Source organism: Eimeria tenella, genomic scaffold, assembly GCF_000499545.2.
Source record: "Eimeria tenella Houghton genomic scaffold, Eth_scaff12, whole genome shotgun sequence".
Taxonomy (NCBI): domain Eukaryota; phylum Apicomplexa; class Conoidasida; order Eucoccidiorida; family Eimeriidae; genus Eimeria; species Eimeria tenella.
The window spans coordinates 364,449-383,169 of NW_013541485.1; the positions used below are offsets into that span (position 1 = coordinate 364,449).

An 18,721-nucleotide genomic window follows, 5' to 3' on the forward strand; every position below is an offset into this window, starting at 1 on the left:
TAACCTCATTTAAAGCAGAAAACGAAACTCTGGTAACTTCTATATCGCTCAGTCAACTTCATGAGTAGGATCAAGTGACTACTCGTGCATCAAGTTCATCGAGTTCCGCTGCTCTTTTCGCCATGTATCTTATGGGTTATCAAGGCACCACTAGCCTTACTTTGATGCGCAGCTATGCAGTACTCTGCCTTAGTGGGTAAGATAGACGTCTGCAAGGGACTGCATCGAACACAAGAGGCCTGAGGCGTCTCGTGAACTGTCCTGCTAATTTTTGCGTATACATGCGTACTCCTTCCAGAATGCTTTTAATATTCTGTGAGCTGTATGGATATCCAGTTGCCTCTGCTGACAGGGTGTAGTGCGCAGGCACTTCAATAGGGCTTGCTGGTAACTTTAAGAGGGTAGCTAGCGGGTGACACATAAGAGGTTGAAACGCTGAAAGAGCGCGAAAGCTTCTTCCTAGTGACGAAGTAAGGCAATTTGACAGCAAATGAGCATGTGCAAATTAGACTCGTGTTCGAGTATCTGAGGGTTGGGGCTGGCGATAGCGCCTCTACCGGTGCGGGCCACTTCCAAGAAATGAAGAACCGTAAGTGGAGGCGGACTTTAAGAAGGTGAAGGGGGACTTTAAGAAAAATCTATTTCAGAATTTGAAAGAGAACTGCTATTATTAATAATTTGGTGTTTGTTTCATGAGAGATGCGTAAAAAGTAGGGGGGGTTTTCAAAGGGCGCCCTATTCGTGGGCCAGGTAGCAGCATAGTCGCAGCAGAAGGCGCTGTGCACTGCAGAGAGTATGTATCCCTGTCTTGAAGCCGCTATCGTTTGAGCGGCGATATTTTGTTTTGTAGTGTTTAGCACTACGCTGTTGCTCAGAGGCAGCACTAAGAGGTTATTGTACACTTCGTTGCAAAGAAAATGCTTAAGTGGAAGGTTCGTCCATGGAGCAGAATAGACATAATGTGTTCTGCAGTTACGTCGAGCTTTGGGGTAGGCCGTGCCACGGGTGAGGCGAGAGATGGCACACGCATCCAGAGGCACGGAAAACTTATGTTTCTGGTAGCGAAGGAAGACCAATGGCAAAAGCAATGCAGTTTTAGGCTGTGTTTGGTGAGTCAGCCGTTGTGACACATGGGTGTACCTATCTATATTAGACAGATGGAAGTATTATGTAGGGGATAAGCTGGACCTAGCTCATTAGAGTATGCGTGGTTGCGTCAAGAAGAGCCCTGTAGAATTCGCTGATGGGCGCCTGAAGCCCTTATAAACTGTCGAGAAACACTCAGAAATTTGAGGGCGATCATAGTGAATTGGGTGGTATGAGACGTCATCCGTTTTTCAGTTATATTAGGTTTGATCGAGCTGAAAGAAATGCAGTGCTTTTTGTGAAGGCTATAACGCTGTGTCTGCTCATTTTTAGTTGATTAACAGCGTCGCTTGAGCACTCTAGCAGTCTAAGTTAATAAAAGCATGGGCCCGCAGAGGCACTTGGCGCTTTTGATAGGCGCTTTGATGGACTAAAATTCGAGCTTTAGGACTGCATGGAACAACTTGTCAGCAAAATCCAGGTCACTGTCAAGCAGTTAACTAAGTCAATTTTGCAGGGTTTCGTAGCTGTTGCTCTTCCATTGGCGTCATTGATGTAATTTGGGGCTGAATTGGGAGGGCAACACACGTGAAGTTCCTATGAAAAAGGGGCTGGAACGAGGTGCCTCATGAAATTAGAGAGGACAAACGTATCGTGGAAATAGAGTGGAGGACCTTGCTTCAGTGGCAGTCAAAGAGGTGCCTATACGGCACGTTTTCTCTTCACATGTTAACAAATGAGCAATGCTATCTAAGAGGAATAATGTTCCTCCGTGTAGTATTAGGGACTGGTGATGACCACTTTGTTGCGAAGAATTGCCTTCAAAAATTGCAGGCAAAGCGCATATCATCTTCAACAGTGAATGCCTACGGGAGCCCTCGATGTAAAGACACGTTGTTGACAAAATAACAAGCATCTTATTCGTACGCTGTGAAATACTTTCAACGATGCTAAGGATACGAGCTTTCCTGTGGCTCTCCAACTTGCAAAAACATGCGCGCACATCTGAGAAGAAGGCCATCACGGTGTACCTGGTTTCATAATTCACGTAATCAGATTGGACACCTGTAATCTCAAAGCTGCCTAGTCGCCATTATGCCGTAAAACCACTCTGCAACGTTTGCAATTATCGAAGGCGCAGTGGCTGGGTGTCGTTTTCTACATTAGTGGGTAGGGCCTCAGAGTTAGATCTACAGAGAAGCCTACCATGTAGAGAGAATGGTGCGATTCTAACGGCCAGAAAGAAGCTTAAGCTCAAAACACAAAGCACGAGCGACTGTGTAGGCCTCCAGGGGGAATGTAGTAGGTACCGGGGAAAGGCATGTGGTGCAAGTCAGCATTACAACAACTAACCACTGAAGCGGCGAGGAAAATTTGCAGAAGAAGAAGTAAATGAGACAGAATTGACGAGAGAAGCAAGAGAGAGTGCCATGCGGTAGGACTATTCACCTCATGTCGCGTTAGCTTCAGCACTCTAAAATTCTTGAAGGCTGGGGTGGCTGGAACCCCTGATTTTAAGTGAAAGTGCGATACTGAAAGCTACCGTAAAGCCGCTAGACGGACACTCTAGCACTTTAGTGCAGGGTAACCCTAAAATTCTTCAAGGTTTGGGCGGCTGGAACCCCTGATTTTAAGTGAAAGTGCGATACTGTAAAGCTACCGTAAAGCCGCTAGACGGACACTCTAGAACTTTAGTGCAGGGTAACCCTAAAATTCTTCAAGGTCTGGGCGGCTGGAATCCCTGATTTTAAGTGAAAGTGCGATACTGTAAAGCTACCGTAAAGCCGCTAGACGGACACTCTAGCACTTTAGTGCAGGGCCATGGAATTTGAAAACTAAGGGTGTGTTGAAGAGCCACCGAGCCCTCAGCAAACAGTAATTAATGTACATCTTCGGCCGCACAATTTGCTTGCAAAAGAATCTAGAAAAGTCTAGTCTCATTTGACTATACCGTTGTCTTCATCGTGTGAATTCCCTATGTAGCACATTACCCACGCCTGAAGGGTTCGACTGTCAGAGAACGAGGTCAGGGCTTGAGGCCCTACGCCCCAGCGCCGCCTGAGGCTTGCCCATTACATTCACAGTATGAAAATGCACGATATTTAGTGCCTTGACTGAGTTTTTTGTCATGTGCAGTCAGCGGCAGGGAATGCGCATCGCGTTGCCTTCGTTGTGTTGTGTATATGACTACATATCGCATTGTCTGCCTCCGGTTGCCTCCAGCTATGGTCTTGACAATACAAACAGCTATAGATTGCAGCCAGCAGCAGCGGGCCTTAACCTAAATGACTGTTTTATGCCTATGGGCTCATTGCTCAATGGCTGAATGTGCAGTGCCCTGGTCTCACCCGGAATGCAGGTGTTGTGGAAGCAGCTGCACTGATGTGCGCCCATAAGAATTGAAGTGCTCCTGAACGGCCTGAAATCTTGAGCGTCATGAGCTTATCCTTAAATGTCGAGAAGGCATCTTTTTGTGTAACTTTCATAGTGGGCGTCGACTTAAAGCTTCAAGCAATACCGCCTTACTGGGGGACCGGACAAGCTTGCCACGTCTCTGGTCCACGCATCGGTGTCTTCCTGAGGACCTCGACCGCCAAGCAGTACCCCACGCAACTCTCATCATTTTTCTCCTTTTAAACAATTATTTTTAATAAATTTATTATTTCATTTCGCTACCAGCCTTCAGAGGGCCAAACCTTCTGGGGAGCATCAGCGGTATAGAGAACTTCGGGCTCATAAGCGCATTTTCATGGAGTCACGCCTCAGAGTAAGAATGACCAGGGAATTTTAATGTGAACTATAAACGCACGAGGCGACACACTCCCCTGCTACTGACATAAGCTCAGCAGGTGGTGCAGCTCTTCGCAATTGGGTGGCCCAACGGCATAGCCCGAAACAGGGCATTTATCATGCATTCCCATGTTGATGCCAAGCATCTAATGCCCATGAGCGGGGCTGCCGTATTTTACGGGCCAAACTCGTCGCATCGGGGGCCAGAACAACTGCGCATGCATACTATGAGCTGGAGAATGGACTGCTTCAGTGGCAACTTTTTGGTTCTGTTTTTGCTTATTTGTGCATGGCCAGCCTTTTTGTGGTCGCCTCTGGGAACTCCTCAGACAGTGGCAGCAACACAACCGTCGCCACCGCCAACATTAGCAGGAGGTTCCTCCAATGCCCATGAAGATCAGAGGAATCAAGGTCTTCCACGTGCAAATACAAGCCAACAAGCCAAAGATCCCTTCGCGGGCTGGTTGGAAAGGCTGTTCGAGGAACGCGAGTTGTTCGTAGCAGCGGGGAAGCACGGTTCTGAATTCCGCAGTACCCAAGAAACCATGGGACAGGCCTCAACACCGTCGGTGCCTTACCGCAAACAGGTTCTACCAGAAAACCTTGTTTCTGTTGGGATGGACACATTTTCCAGTAACGTTCAACGTGCCCTCAAGCAGCCCCAGATGGTGGTCGAGCACTTCCATGGCACAGACCCATTTAAAATAAAACCGCTTCCGTCAGCGCAATCGAAAAGGTCTCGTGATCCTTTTCCTGAACGTTCAGTTGAGAGCAGCGGATCAAATATGCAGTCACCTGCTCCTGAAGGAGGAGAGGTGCAGCCGCTTCCCTTTCCTGGCGCAAAGAGACACATAAGCATGCAGCGCGATGAGCGCTTTCCCCTTCTGTGGATGCCAGATTTACTTGAAAGGCGAAACTCAGGTAATCTATTATAATAAGACACGCGCATTTTTAGTTTTTCTGCATATACACAACAACTGAGCACTGTTAACAGTGATGATTTCATGACTTATCCCTTCTCTTCATCCTAGGTTTAGTTATCACGCTGGTGCAGCTACTGCTCGTGAGTATCTCAAAATTTTCCCCTGCTATTGCAGCGTTCCTAAGCTGCGAAGCTTTGGATGAGGGCTTTAGGTTCAGCAAGGATTCCGGGCTATTTCTGCAAGCTTCTGATCCTGGAATCCAGATATCAAATTTCAGTATCGGGTCGTGGCATGTATCTATGGAGCGCAGGCTACTCGAGAGGCCACTTGGTCCCTGTTCAGGGCGACGAAAAAGATGACTCCGTGAACCTTTTTCCTATAAATATATCTCCTCAGGACGAATCATTCAACAATAATGACTGGTACATTACGCGACTGCTACGCTTCTCTGTTTTTGTTTGGCTTTGTTGGTTTTTCGACGTTACGGCGTGCCGTGCTTTGGCTAATTATTAAGGCCCTGTCTTTGTATTTCTGCATTGCTTGCTTCCTACGTATATCTGTTCCTGCCGATGTGCCTGTTTTCCTTTGTTGCTATCAATCTGCTTTCCATACGATTTGCCATGCGGCATGTGGTTCCTGCCGTCGTTATTTGGTCCGCTTATCTGACTGCTCGAGAAACATACGCTTATGTGCCTTCATTTTTCTGTAATTCTTGTCTGGTGTCCTTTTGTGTTCCTCGTTCTGCGCTCACTGCCTACCTCCTTGCATACTTCTTCCTTCGCTTAATTCAGTTCCTCATTGGATGCACTCCTAGTAAGCTGTGTTACAAGGCTCACCGTGTTTAATGCACAGAATTCTGGGCCCTACTTAACATTCGCGGTCTACATGCCTGACTTCATTATCTGAGGAGCCTTTTCTTAGTTCCGTTCATCGACCTCTTCGCGTTCTGTTGGGTGTGTTCTGTGCGGTACTTCTGCCTCTGGAAATATCAGGGTTTTCAAGTGTCCCCACGATTTTCGTATTTTCCGTGTTTTTATTTGTAGTATTTGCAATGAGGGACCTCGCACGTTCCAACTTCACAGATACTTCGCCGCTCCCAGCCTCACCTGCCCCTACTTTCTTGTAAAGCATTCTTTCATGCTATTCCATGGGCTAACTCTCTGCAAATGCTGCTGTCTCTGCCACTGCTTGTGGTCGCATTTGTTTCTTACAGGACTACCTTAGAATTCATGGTTTTGTCTCTGCGCCACTACTTTGAGGACGTGTTGGTGTTTAGTGGTCCTATGTGGCTGCCCACAGACGCAGCTTTTCTTTCGCCATCTGTCTATGGCGATCGGCTGCCAAATGACACAGACCATTTGGGCAGCTCCAAGGAGTTTTACACATGCATAAGGGTAGAACCTCCATCATGGCTTCAAAGGCTACTTCGTAGCGTGGACGAAGGCTGTAGAAGTACATTCATCTGCATTCATCTGTTTTACATTGCCCATGCGTCTCTGTGCCCCCCTGTCACTTCCGTTTCCATGCATATAGGAAATGCGCATTTTGAAGCTCCTTATGCGTTCTGAATCTTCGTGAAAAAGCTGTGCATGAGTCTGCTAATGTACTTGCGCATACCATCACATCATGTGCACTTGAACTTTCTATATGGCATTTGTTGTTGTGTTGCTGCACCGTTTCAGTCAGCCTCAGTTTCTTCACAAGTAAATGACCCTGTGTTGTATGTCGCTAGTGCTTGCACAGGCCATGGAAAGGAGCCCATGTCGGGTTGCCCGTTAGCATAGTGGTGTTGACCGGGTATCCCTATCCTTTGGCCGTGGGTCGTCGCTTCCTACGGACATCATTCTCAAAGCGTAGGCCGCTTCCGCAGCAAAAGCACTCATGGCTTGCGCACGATTATCCTCTACAGAAAATGTTTGAGCACTGCCGCTGGCGGCTGAGCCATTCCACAAATGAGCCAAAGAAGCCTCCAGCTATGAGCATTGAGTACGACGTCATAGGTTACAGCCTCGTGCCAGTGCCCACCCACCTATTCAAGGTTGTTTTGGGTGTCAATGCTCGCAATTTTGCAAAGGAACAAGTGCGTGACTCCTCGCTAAGGGGTGCGGGTGCGCCACTTAAATCCCAAGTGCTGTCCTGGCCCGAAAGCCGACCGCCCCCAGCTATCTTTGGCGCCTTCGTTATGCCAAACAAAGCCATGCCCGATGATCAGCATGCTGAACGCTTCAGAGTTCCTCTCAGTTTCATTGAGTTGACAACAGGCATTGACTTTGGAGTAAGCAACCTCAGGAACCCTTCTCGACCTTGCATCCTGGCTATTTCGCCAGGCATACATAGGCATTTTCACGCCTTGAAGCAGGTATAAGCGCAAGTCTGCAGACTGCGTATAAATCGGCTGGCTCAGGATCTTATGATGCACCAACAGTAGTTAGCATTTGTGGGTAGGAAATGTGCCTTGTTAGGTGGACACTTTTGCGTGCGCATCAGGTGTCCTGCCCGTATAGAACAGAATTTGTTTCAGGTGTCTCTTAAAGGTTGCCTAGCGAAGACAGAATGAGTCTGAATGCATGTTCGCGCGTCTCTCCAGGTGATAATGGACATCATCGAAGTCGCTGAGGGTAAAAGTGTAGAGGCTGTGTTAAGGCAAAGGAGAGTCCTGCGGTCTGTGGCAAGAAGAACGGAGTCAATCTATTCGCCCTCAGGCCGTTTTAGGAAGGAGAGCTGCGTTTCGGAGGAAGAGGAGGCCCTAGTACAGAGTGAACTTAAGCTCCTGGAATACGATGTCTGCTCTGTATTCCATCCCAACCGTAAGGTGCTCAGCAAAAAACGGCACAAGCGAACTTTCTGCAAGTACTCGTGACGCACTAGTTCGCCTGGGCGGCAAATGTTTTTGCACAGACTACCTGCAGAGTCTGTCTTTTTATACTCGGTGATAGCGCAGAAGCACCGGACGTGGGGCCGGTGCATGTGCCAGAAGCCCCTCCAGAAGACCATAAGACAAAAAACAGTAATGACGACCAGTTTTTCGCTAGTGAATGTCACGGATTGGCACATGGTTGCTTCAGTGTACCTTACATGTGTTCCAGTTCCACCCAGCCGGCGTCAGTAAAAGTGCAGGAGGTGACCTGTGTTCCAATGAACCTGGATTTCCTTTTTGCAGCCCGCTCTCCGTTGTGGCACGCTGGTTAATTTTCTGTAACTCTCCCAAGACCTTTCTTGAACTACTTTTCCTCGGCATAACTTTAGTGGAGCGCGTTCACGGTGTTGACACCAATGGCGGATCGCCCAACAGGAGTGTTCCGGACGCAAAGCCATCAACAGGTTGAAGGCTGCTCAAGATTTTGTTTGCCTGTGCTGTCTACGCGAGGGACAGCAAAAATGCAACAACTGTGCCTGAAAGTCTCCTGCAGTCACTACACGGCAGCCTATGCGAATGCACTCTATCTCGAGCATCCGCTGCCTTATGAAGCTGCAATCGCCGGGAACCATAGTGAGACGTTTGGATGCTACAGTCTCCGTTTTAGCTTCGAGATACTTCACTGCGCTGCTTCTGAAAGATTGGTCCTCTTTTGCCGCTTTACTGCGTTGGGGCCACTGCGCAAACATAAGGAAGACGAGGAAGCATAGTGAACGTCCAGACTTGTGATCACACATAGCCTCTTAGCAGCTGCGGTATCGCTGACACAGATGGACACTCTACGCGTTACTGAGATCCACAATGTCGTTGGTGTCCCCCAGCCACGAACTTCCGCCTGACTCACTACAGGGAGACTACAACGGCGCCTCAGACCATATGTGCCTCTCTTTCGCTTTAGCTGTGTCTTTCATATCTCTGTGTGCGACAATTCTGCCTGTTTTCATGACTAAATGCACTCCGTAGTGGCGCGTGTTTCTTCTCTCGGAAGAGGTTCTTTGGTGGTAAGGGCAAACGAGCCCCAACCTCAGTTCCATACTTTGTTGTGGCAGCATAGGAACTCACCGGTGGGTGGTAAAAGAAAGGTCCATGATGCGCTGCTTCATCAGCAACAGAAACAGGCAAGGGCATGCAGCGACGGAGTCTTGCAAACCAATTACACTCGCAGACAATCCGGGCAAGCAATGCCACTGTCTAGGCATGTTTGCATTAAATATTGAGTAGGCAATGTCTCAAAGTCTTCATATTTTCCATTAGCTCAAGACTAAGGACAAGCACTCAGGAAGGCTCATGATGCGATCAGGACAACAAGGCCACCGGTCTGAGTACCTGCAGGCCTGTGGTCCAGTGTCGTTCTCTGCCTTTGGAGAAGCTGTGGAGCTCGTGCATCGGTTCCACCTCCATCATCGCCTTGTACTCATTTGAAAACCTAGATTTTGTAAAATCAGTCGCGAACACTTTTTTTACATAGCCATGAAGCTCACTTTTTCTCAGGTTCCGACGCCGTTAGTCCATCACAGAGTTCAGACTCAAAAATTCAGGCTTCGAAAGACTCATGGAAAGAGTCCTTTGTTTTCTAGTGGACGTCTAAGTACAAAGTAGAGGGACAAGAAACTCCCACAGCTGTGTGAACCCGGAGCTTAATTTCGCCGCCTCCTTTAGGATTCTGCGGGTTGCTGCAGATATGAGCTGTGTTGCGGTTTAGCGGCAGCCTGTGCTGGGAACCAGCTCGCGTTTGCTATTGTGTGCAGTGTGCCTCTTGGTCTGCAAAGGCCCCACTTTCGCGAGTCAGGAAGGCGCTGAGCCCGCGTTTCAAAGCAACGCCTTCTGTTTAGGATCGCTACGCGGCTACAGGGCATTCTATGCATGCCGGATAATCTGGGAGCTACTCGTGCGCGGGCATACATGAGGTAAAAATAAATACATTCCAATGTTGGTATGCATATCCGAAGATGAGCAGACAAATGTGTATAAATACATATATGTCTACATCCTCTGTGTGCAAGAGGAATACGTATATATATATATATATATATAATCCCATCCTGCTCGGAGAGCTTCTAGCGGGTTTGTCTCTGGGGTCAATCTGGCATGCTGGGTCAGGCACTTCCAGCGCCAGTCAAAGCCTCCCCTTGGCGCGCCAGCTGCGCTCTGTAGCATTCTTCTTCTGGGCGCTGACCGTCGCGGCAATTGGAACACCGCGCCTTCTTTCTGTTAAACCTGGGCTACACTACAGTTTGCTGAGACCGTATAATCAGGTGTTGCAGAGACGTGGTGTGCACAGAGTGTGCTACTTGCCCGTGGGCCCAGAACAACATGAGCGTAAAGGCAAGAGCTTGCGGCGTACCAGCGGCTCCACGCAGCGCGCAAAGAGGCCTCCGCAAGCCAGACATAGCCGCAAGACCGGGCACTTCGTGCAGCTCTTGGTGCCTTTTTGTCTTGGGCAGACCCGTAGAGGGCCAGCGGATTGGCCATGCCAGACGGTAATTCACAGTTCTAGCAGCTCTTGGTGTGCTTTTTCTGCTTATTCGCTGCCATTTCTGTTCTCTTAAATGCTGCACCTTTCATATCCATCTCCAACGTATGGTAGGTGCATATAACCTAGTCGTTTTTTCTTTCTGCCTCCCCGGAAGCAGCCTCAGGAGGTAGTAAAGCTCCTGCCAACAGCAAAACAGGCTAACGGCTCATTTCGTCCTGCTGCTACCAGCTGCTCTGCTGTTGTATGTTCGCGTACACCCGCGGGATACACACACCACAAACAGTCTCTACGTGCGCTTAGAGCTAGAGGATTCCGTTGCTGCAGTCAGTGCTCCCAATTTCCTCATACTAACTCATGATGGTCTTTGAAACTTTGTGTCTGGCTCACTTCCTGCTGCTCTTCTTTCTTCTGGTCGCGGTTGAATGCTCTTGCATTTAGTGATGTTACAGAGAGAGCAGAACATTCGTCTGAGTAGTATTTGCTTCATCACACGAGTATACCCCCCTCAGTCACTAACGCCCCTCTTCCTTTCTCGTGTTGATTATCCTGCCACTTATGCAGAGCGTAGCACTTTCTAATTCATGTATCTTTACTTTCACTCCTTGCCAAAGCCAGGACTACGCAACACTGGAATTTCACTGCAAGGGACACCGGATTCGCAGATTCGCCTGCTCCTCATTTCGGTGCTTTCTGCGCGGTTAAGCAGTCACCCGCCTTCCTGTCTGTCTGTCTACCCAGATTACTTGCGCCTTGCAGCTTGCAAAAAGGGACTGAAGCCGTGCAGCGTGCTGCCTTGTGGTTACTGATGTAGACACAGTTTAATGTGGGATTTTGTTTTTGAGCGAATGGTGCGAGCCTTTCGGTGGCCCTTCAACTCTCTAGCCGATGCGCTCTAGCGGGAATAGAAGCTTTCATGGTCTGCTTGTTCTGAGCATTCACTGGATTTCTGCCAACACCAATTACGTCTGCAAACCTTTCAAACCGTGCTAGTGCCCGCACGTCAGTCAGCCTGTACGTTTGTAAATAAAAGTTATGGAGACGGAAAGAGACATGCACTCCAGCACGTAAAGAGCCAACAAGAGGCGCCAGTTGGGTTGTTGAAGAAACAGTCGTTCAGTCTCTGTTCATGCATTATTGACGAAGGCCTCAGAATTGGAACTGTAGATAGCGTAGGATCCCATGAAATGTGGAGGAGTTCTAGAGGCCAGCAGGGTGCTTGATGGGCAAAACATAACTAGGGGCTCTCAGTCGCACCGCAAGGAATGCATTACGTACGGCGAAGCATTAAGCAAAGAGACTGAGTGCTGCAACTCCCAGACACAGAAGCAACAGCGACGAAGTTGCGCACAAGGAAGAGAGAGGAGAAAAGTATCATGGGAGAGGCGGAAGAGACTGCCATAATGTAGAATGGTTTACACTATATTTTGGGAGAGATCCAGTTCTTCCACCGTGCCGGGTGAAGAACAGTGAACTTGAGAAGTGAAAGAACTGCGACAAAGCAATCTTGAAGTGCGACGGAACCGCCCTGGCACTGCACTTCAGGGGACCATTCCCTGCGCTTGAGGACTAAGGCTTGAGTTGAAGGTTCACCGAGCATTCAGCAAAGGATAGCGACTGGTTGCAAGAAGTGTTATTCCCAGGTGGCGGTGTCATTTATCCGCAACCAGACATACAACCCTTTTTACCCCGCGGCTGATTTACTGGGCAAAACTGAGAAGGGGGGGCTAATAGCACTGCACAAAAACATATAGACTGAATAGTTAGTAAAACGTAGAATTGGAATGCGTAACGCAACAAAGTCAACACACCCATACAAAGGGGACCGTCCTATTTTTTCAGATTGGGGTTTCAACTCCTCATCACCTGTCTCTTGCAGAAATAAGTCTGTATGCAGTCTTGAAACAAGTCCCTACAGTATGAAAAATGATACTTTAGGCGAAACGCTGGAGCAATGCCAACTGTCACGCTCCAACCTCTCCGGCCTTTCTGAAAAGAAATATTTGCTTTTTAAATTTTAATGCATATTCCTGCACTTTATCTCCAAATGGCCTAAATATTTCCAGAGCTCCTGATGGTGAGCACCGTTTGGGGACAGACTTGCCAGAGGAGTCACGAAACCGTCCTCCCTGCTCCTTTCATTTTATGTATTTGGACGTCCCCACATCACAGCGAGAGAAAAGCCATTGTTTCTTTAATAAGAAACAAATGTGGGGAGGAGACACAACTTCTGGCTTGGCAGCCGGCTAAGCGTGGAATAGGATGTTTCTACGTGGGAAACCCATCTGGACTGCACATTGGGTTACATTGTATCTTTGTTTCACCACGCATTTAGTTCGCGGGCCCGTACCTGCATCCAACAATTTGGATCCTGCTCGTGGGGTCCCCGCAGCACGTGAGACATCCCCAGTCCATATCCCTGGCTTCTTTGAGGAGTGGAGCTGGAAAATGGATGGCCGCAGCAGCCGCAGTCTGGTCCAGCTCACCCATATGCTCACGTGGTTCGGTTGTTCGTGGTTGCTTGTGCCGAGGCCTGAGGCAGTAGCAGCAGCAGCAGAAGCAGGAGCACCGCACTCACCTCCATCTTTTGCGGGAGGTCACGCCAATTCACGTGGAACTGAGAGTCAGAGTAGACGATGGTATCAAAGGCCAAAGAGAGTTCAACAGATCAATGGCCTTCCTGTAGGTTGGCTGAAAGAACTGGTAGAAGGACGGGAGCCAGGAGTGGCATTAGGGAGGCCCGCTGCCGAACGCCAGAGTACCAAAGCTACCGAGGAACAGACGCCAACACCGTCAGTATCTTACCACATACAGGTTCTACCAGAAAGCGTTTTTTCAGTCGGAATGGCCACATTTTCTAGTAATGTTCAACGTGCCCGCTAGCAGCCCCAGATGGTGGTGGAGCACTTCCACGACGAAGACGCAACAAAAATAAACGCGCTTCCGTCAGCACTGTCGCAAAAATCCCGTAGTCCATCTTCTGAACGATCAGTCGAGAGTAACGAACCAAGTATGCAGTCTCCTACTCTTGAAGGAGGAGAGGTACGGCTGCCTAACCTCGGCATGAAGAAGCAATCAGTTGTCTATCGTGATGAGCGCTTTGCCCCTCTGTGGAGACCAGTTGAATATGAAAGGAAGAACACAGGTGATTCGCAGAACAAAACATGTTTTCATTTGACACTTTAATTGGCTAATGCGCGGCGTGCTGGGCGTTATCATCAGTGTCCCCTCCATGACCTGAAATGCTGCTTCTGTTGGTGTTCGTGCTAGCTTCACTCAAGGCGGTAGCTGTGGTGGTGTCGCAGCTGCTGCTCATGCCTAACGCGCAATTCTGTATCGTTACTGCATTGTTGCTGAGCTATGCGGCGTATTGGGAGTGCGTGGTCACTGGAACTGTTTTGTCGTGTTGCGGGACGTGCTTGACCCTGAAATTCAGATATCATGTTCATTTTTGGGGTGCGGCATGTATATATGGAATGCAGCGTACTCAAGGGGCCACTTGGCGCCTTTGTGGGGCCACGAAAATGATGAGGAAATGAACTTCTTGCCTACAAACATATCTCCGCAAGAGGAGACACTTAACAATAAGAATTGGTATATCTCGTGGCACCTGGTTTTCCTTCTTGGTGTGTTAGTCCTTCAGATTTACAACCTGCCGTCTTTTGGTTAAATAGTGTATTCCTGTCTTCTTGTCTCGCCGTTGTGTGCTCTCTAGGTGTGCGTGCTTCAGCGGATGACTCTGTGCTCCTTTGCCGCCTTCATCCTGCTTTTCGTTATTACCAAGTGGCATCTGCTTTTGTCTTCGCATTTCCTTGTTGGCTGTTTGGTTTTCTTATAGGGCTTGTTAAGGAGCATGTGCATACTCCTTTGCATTTTCCTGTCGCCTTCATTTGGTTTGCTTATGTGCCATGTCTCTCGCTTTTTTGTCCGCTGTCTGCCTTCTTGTGTACTACTTTCTTTGTTGCAAATTGCATCCCTAGCAAGGCGAGTTCCGCGGCTCGCCGGCTTCTCCATTGAAGGGTCCAGTAGGTACCTGTCTTCTGCGGTATAATTGGCTAGTCTTATTTTGCTGAGGATCCTCTTCGTAGTTGCTTCATCTGCCTCTTTACTCTTTGTTAAGTGTGTTCAGTGTGGTCCGTCTGCCTCTGCAATTGTCTTTGCTTTCCGATATTTTCCCGTGCAGTTGCCTGATTCCCCGTTTGACTGTAGGGCAGGCTTTGGAAGGCCTGGGACGGCCGAGCACTTCCGGTACTCCGCCGCTGCCAGCCATCTCCGTTGTGACTCTCCCTGACTCGCTGAAAACTATTGAATGCAACTCCACTAAATAGTTGCTTATGGACGCTGCTTTCTCTCTATCTTCTGCGATTGTGTTTGCTGTCATCCGCTCCTTACAGGACTGTTTTTGAATCCATGGTTTCGTCTGTGCGCTCGTACTTTAAGGACGTATTGGCATTTACTGGTCCTATGTGGCTGCCCATAAACACGGCTACTGTTTCGCCATCAGTCTACGGAGATGTGTTCCCAAATGTCAAAAGCCCTTTGGGTGGTTCGAAGAGAATATATATTTGCTTGAGGTTAGCAACTCCGTCATGCCTGCAAAAGGGTATTTTCTAAGGTGCACGCAGGCTGTAGAAATACATTAATCTGCTTCACGTAGCCGACACGCCTCTCCTTCTCTTTCTCCAGTGTTTTAGGACTTACGGAAAGCGCGTGTTTTGTACCTGCTTGTGCGTTGCAAAAGTGTGACGTTCGAGTATTCTTAATATTCCCGCTGAGAGTGTACATGAATCTCTCGACCCGGAATTCGTCTCTGTTTCGCTGTGGTATTGCTGTTTGCCCGCGTCTCTTAATAATAACTTGGCCCTGCATGCCCTGCTGCTACTGCTTGCACAGGCCGTGGAGTGGAGCCCGTGTCGGGTTGCCCATTAGCGTAGAGGCACTGACAGGGTCCTCCTATCCTGTGTCCTTGGGTCGTCGCTTCCTACGAGCGTCATCCCCAGAGCGAAAGCCGCCTCCACAGGCACGATTCTCATGGCTTGCGCACGAGTCTCCTCTGCGGAGCATGTTTGAGCGCTGCCGCTGGCGACTCAGCCATTCAGCAAATGAACCACAGAATCTTCCACCTATGAACATTGAATTTGAGGTCCTGGGTCACAGCCTCGCGCCAGTGCCCACTCACTTTTTCAAGGTTGTTTTGGGTGTTAATCCTAGGGACCTCGAGGAGAACAAGCGAAATGACATGCCGCCAAGTATTGGCCATGTTCCAGTTGCCTCCAAAAAGGCGGCCTGGCCCCAGGGTACTCCCCCTCCATCTGTGTTTGGGGCATTCGTTGTGCCAAACAAAGCCATGCACCATAATCTGCGTGCTGAAAGCTTCAGAGTTCCTCTCAGTTTTATCGAGTTGGTGACAGGAATTGATTTTGGAGTAAGCCATCCGAGGACCCGTTCTCAACTTTGTACTGTGGTTAACCCATCAGACAAACGTAGGCTTCGCTGTGCGCTGGATCTGATGGAAACGCAAGTCTGAGCGCTGTATAGAATTCGCTTGCCATAGAATTCGCTTGGCTTTAAATTGCATGTTGATCAGAGTTGACGAGCCTTCGTGTCGGAATGCGTCTCTTGGTGGAACTTTGGCGTGGGTGGCATGTAGACTCAGGTTTTTGTCTGCGCTGAGAGGAGGTAGAGGTGTTGGTTTCAGGCATTTTTATGGTTGTGTGTCGAAAAGAAGGACGCGCCCGCTTGCATACTTTTGCGTCTTTTCATGTTGTAATGGACATCATTGACGTCGCTGAGGGTAAAAGCGTAGAGGATGTACTGCGACGGAGAACACCCCAAGCGCCGCAATCTCTGACAAGAAGGACAGACACAGCCTATTCTGCCTCAGGCCGTTTCCGGGGAACCATGGCTTTCGCTGAAGAAGAGAACGCGCTTGTAGAGAATGAGCTAAAGCTCTTGAAGTATGATATCTGCTCTGTACTTCACCCGAAGCGTAAGAAGTTCGGCAAAGCTCGGCAGAAGCGGACTTTCTGCAAGTACTCGTGACGCACTAGTTCGCCTGGGCGGCAAATGTTTTTGCACAGACTACCTGCAGAGTCTGTCTTTTTATACTCGGTGATAGCGCAGAAGCACCGGACGTGGGGCCGGTGCATGTGCCAGAAGCCCCTCCAGAAGACCATAAGACAAAAAACAGTAATGACGACCAGTTTTTCGCTAGTGAATGTCACGGATTGGCACATGGTTGCTTCAGTGTACCTTACATGTGTTCCAGTTCCACCCAGCCGGCGTCAGTAAAAGTGCAGGTGACCTGTGTTCCAATGAACCTGGATTTCCTTTTTGCAGCCCGCTCTCCGTTGTGGCACGCTGGTTAATTTTCTGTAACTCTCCCAAGACCTTTCTTGAACTACTTTTCCTCGGCATAACTTTAGTGGAGCGCGTTCACGGTGTTGACACCAATGGCGGATCGCCCAACAGGAGTGTTCCGGACGCAAAGCCATCAACAGGCTGAAGGCTGCTCAAGATTTTGTTTGCCTGTGCTGTCTACGCGAGGGACAGCAAAAATGCAACAACTGTGCCTGAAAGTCTCCTGCAGTCACTACACGGCAGCCTATGCGAATGCACTCTATCTCGAGCATCCGCTGCCTTATGAAGCTGCAATCGCCGGGAACCATAGTGAGACGTTTGGATGCTACAGTCTCCGTTTTAGCTTCGAGATACTTCACTGCGCTGCTTCTGAAAGATTGGTCCTCTTTTGCCGCTTTACTGCGTTGGGGCCACTGCGCAAACATAAGGAAGACGAGGAAGCATAGTGAACGTCCAGACTTGTGATCACACATAGCCTCTTAGCAGCTGCGGTATCGCTGACACAGATGGACACTCTACGCGTTACTGAGATCCACAATGTCGTTGGTGTCCCCCAGCCACGAACTTCCGCCTGACTCACTACAGGGAGACTACAACGGCGCCTCAGACCATATATGCCTCTCTTTCGCTTTAGCTGTGTCTTTCATATCTCTGTGTGCGACAATTCTGCCTGTTTTCATGACTAAATGCACTCCGTAGTGGCGCGTGTTTCTTCTCTCGGAAGAGGTTCTTTGGTGGTAAGGGCAAACGAGCCCCAACCTCAGTTCCATACTTTGTTGTGGCAGCATAGGAACTCACCGGTGGGTGGTAAAAGAAAGGTCCATGATGCGCTGCTTCATCAGCAACAGAAACAGGCAAGGGCATGCAGCGACGGAGTCTTGCAAACCAATTACACTCGCAGACAATCCGGGCAAGCAATGCCACTGTCTAGGCATGTTTGCATTAAATATTGAGTAGGCAATGTCTCAAAGTCTTCATATTTTCCATTAGCTCAAGACTAAGGACAAGCACTCAGGAAGGCTCATGATGCGATCAGGACAACAAGGCCACCGGTCTGAGTACCTGCAGGCCTGTGGTCCAGTGTCGTTCTCTGCCTTTGGAGAAGCTGTGGAGCTCGTGCATCGGTTCCACCTCCATCATCGCCTTGTACTCATTTGAAAACCTAGATTTTGTAAAATCAGTCGCGAACACTTTTTTTACATAGCCATGAAGCTCACTTTTTCTCAGGTTCCGACGCCGTTAGTCCATCACAGAGTTCAGACTCAAAAATTCAGGCTTCGAAAGACTCATGGAAAGAGTCCTTTGTTTTCTAGTGGACGTCTAAGTACAAAGTAGAGGGAAAAGAAACTCCCACAGCTGTGTGAACCCAGAGCTTAATTTCGCCGCCTCCTTTAGGATTCTGCGGGTTGCTGCAGATATGAGCTGTGTTGCGGTTTAGCGGCAGCCTGTGCTGGGAACCAGCTCGCGTTTGCTATTGTGTGCAGTGTGCCTCTTGGTCTGCAAAGGCCCCACTTTCGCGAGTCAGGAAGGCGCTGAGCCCGCGTTTCAAAGCAACGCGTTCGCGTTCCCCCTGGGGAGGTGTACAATGCCTGTGCTGCACCACTTCAACGGTCGAAAATTGAGGACGAAGGACTACTCCTTTATTCTTATGCTGCAGCACTTGCTAGCATGCTTTTGTTTCACACTTTCTTGTTTTCTTCTGTTGGAGCCTGGGACAGCAACAGCGGCATCTTTGGGAAAGGCTCCTAGCTTTCTTCTTCGTCCACAGAGGGTTTCAAATTCCCAGGGCCCACAGAGGGACCAAAAGGATGAACAAAACGGTTCAGATTGGCTCAAAGAAATCCTCGAAAAACGTGGGCTGGAAATGCCGGCGGAAGTGAATGCCGCGAAGGGCTTTCGTCCCCGAGGCTCTGCTGAAGCATCTTACAAAGATATTTTCTTAAGTGACAGACGTGTATATCTAGGCCAGTTGACCTTTTCTACTGTGTTTAACCAGGCCCTCAAGCAGCCGCAGTTAGTGGTGGAGCATTTCCGGGAAGACGAAGCAGCAAGAACGCGTTCGGCCGACGCATCAGATGCACATTATACTCCAGCCTTTGAAAGTTCACCTAGCAGCGATGAATCAACAGCACTCTCTCCTGTTTCTGAAAGCATGGAATTGCGAGAACTTGA

The 18,721-nt window shown here is 49.0% G+C and overlaps 3 protein-coding genes across 3 annotated transcripts; all 3 read left to right on the forward strand.

Annotated features, from left to right (window-relative positions):
* Positions 1-6,774: 6,774 nt before the first annotated feature.
* ETH_00027080 (DNA/RNA non-specific endonuclease domain-containing protein, related) lies at positions 6,775-7,659 on the forward strand (the record flags this gene model as incomplete). The annotated part of the gene is made up of 2 exons (XM_013373115.1): positions 6,775-7,074; positions 7,387-7,659. 2 exons carry the CDS (start codon positions 6,775-6,777, stop codon positions 7,657-7,659), a joined length of 573 nt encoding a protein of 190 aa, XP_013228569.1.
* Positions 7,660-15,314: 7,655 nt separating this feature from the next.
* On the forward strand, positions 15,315-15,716 carry ETH_00027085 (uncharacterized protein; the record flags this gene model as incomplete). Its single annotated transcript, XM_013373116.1, has 1 exon — positions 15,315-15,716. One exon carries the CDS (start codon positions 15,315-15,317, stop codon positions 15,714-15,716), a length of 402 nt encoding a protein of 133 aa, XP_013228570.1.
* A 242-nt stretch (positions 15,717-15,958) lies between these two features.
* Positions 15,959-16,231, forward strand: ETH_00027090 (uncharacterized protein; the record flags this gene model as incomplete). The annotated part of the gene is made up of 1 exon (XM_013373117.1): positions 15,959-16,231. One exon carries the CDS (start codon positions 15,959-15,961, stop codon positions 16,229-16,231), a length of 273 nt encoding a protein of 90 aa, XP_013228571.1.
* Positions 16,232-18,721: the final 2,490 nt, after the last annotated feature.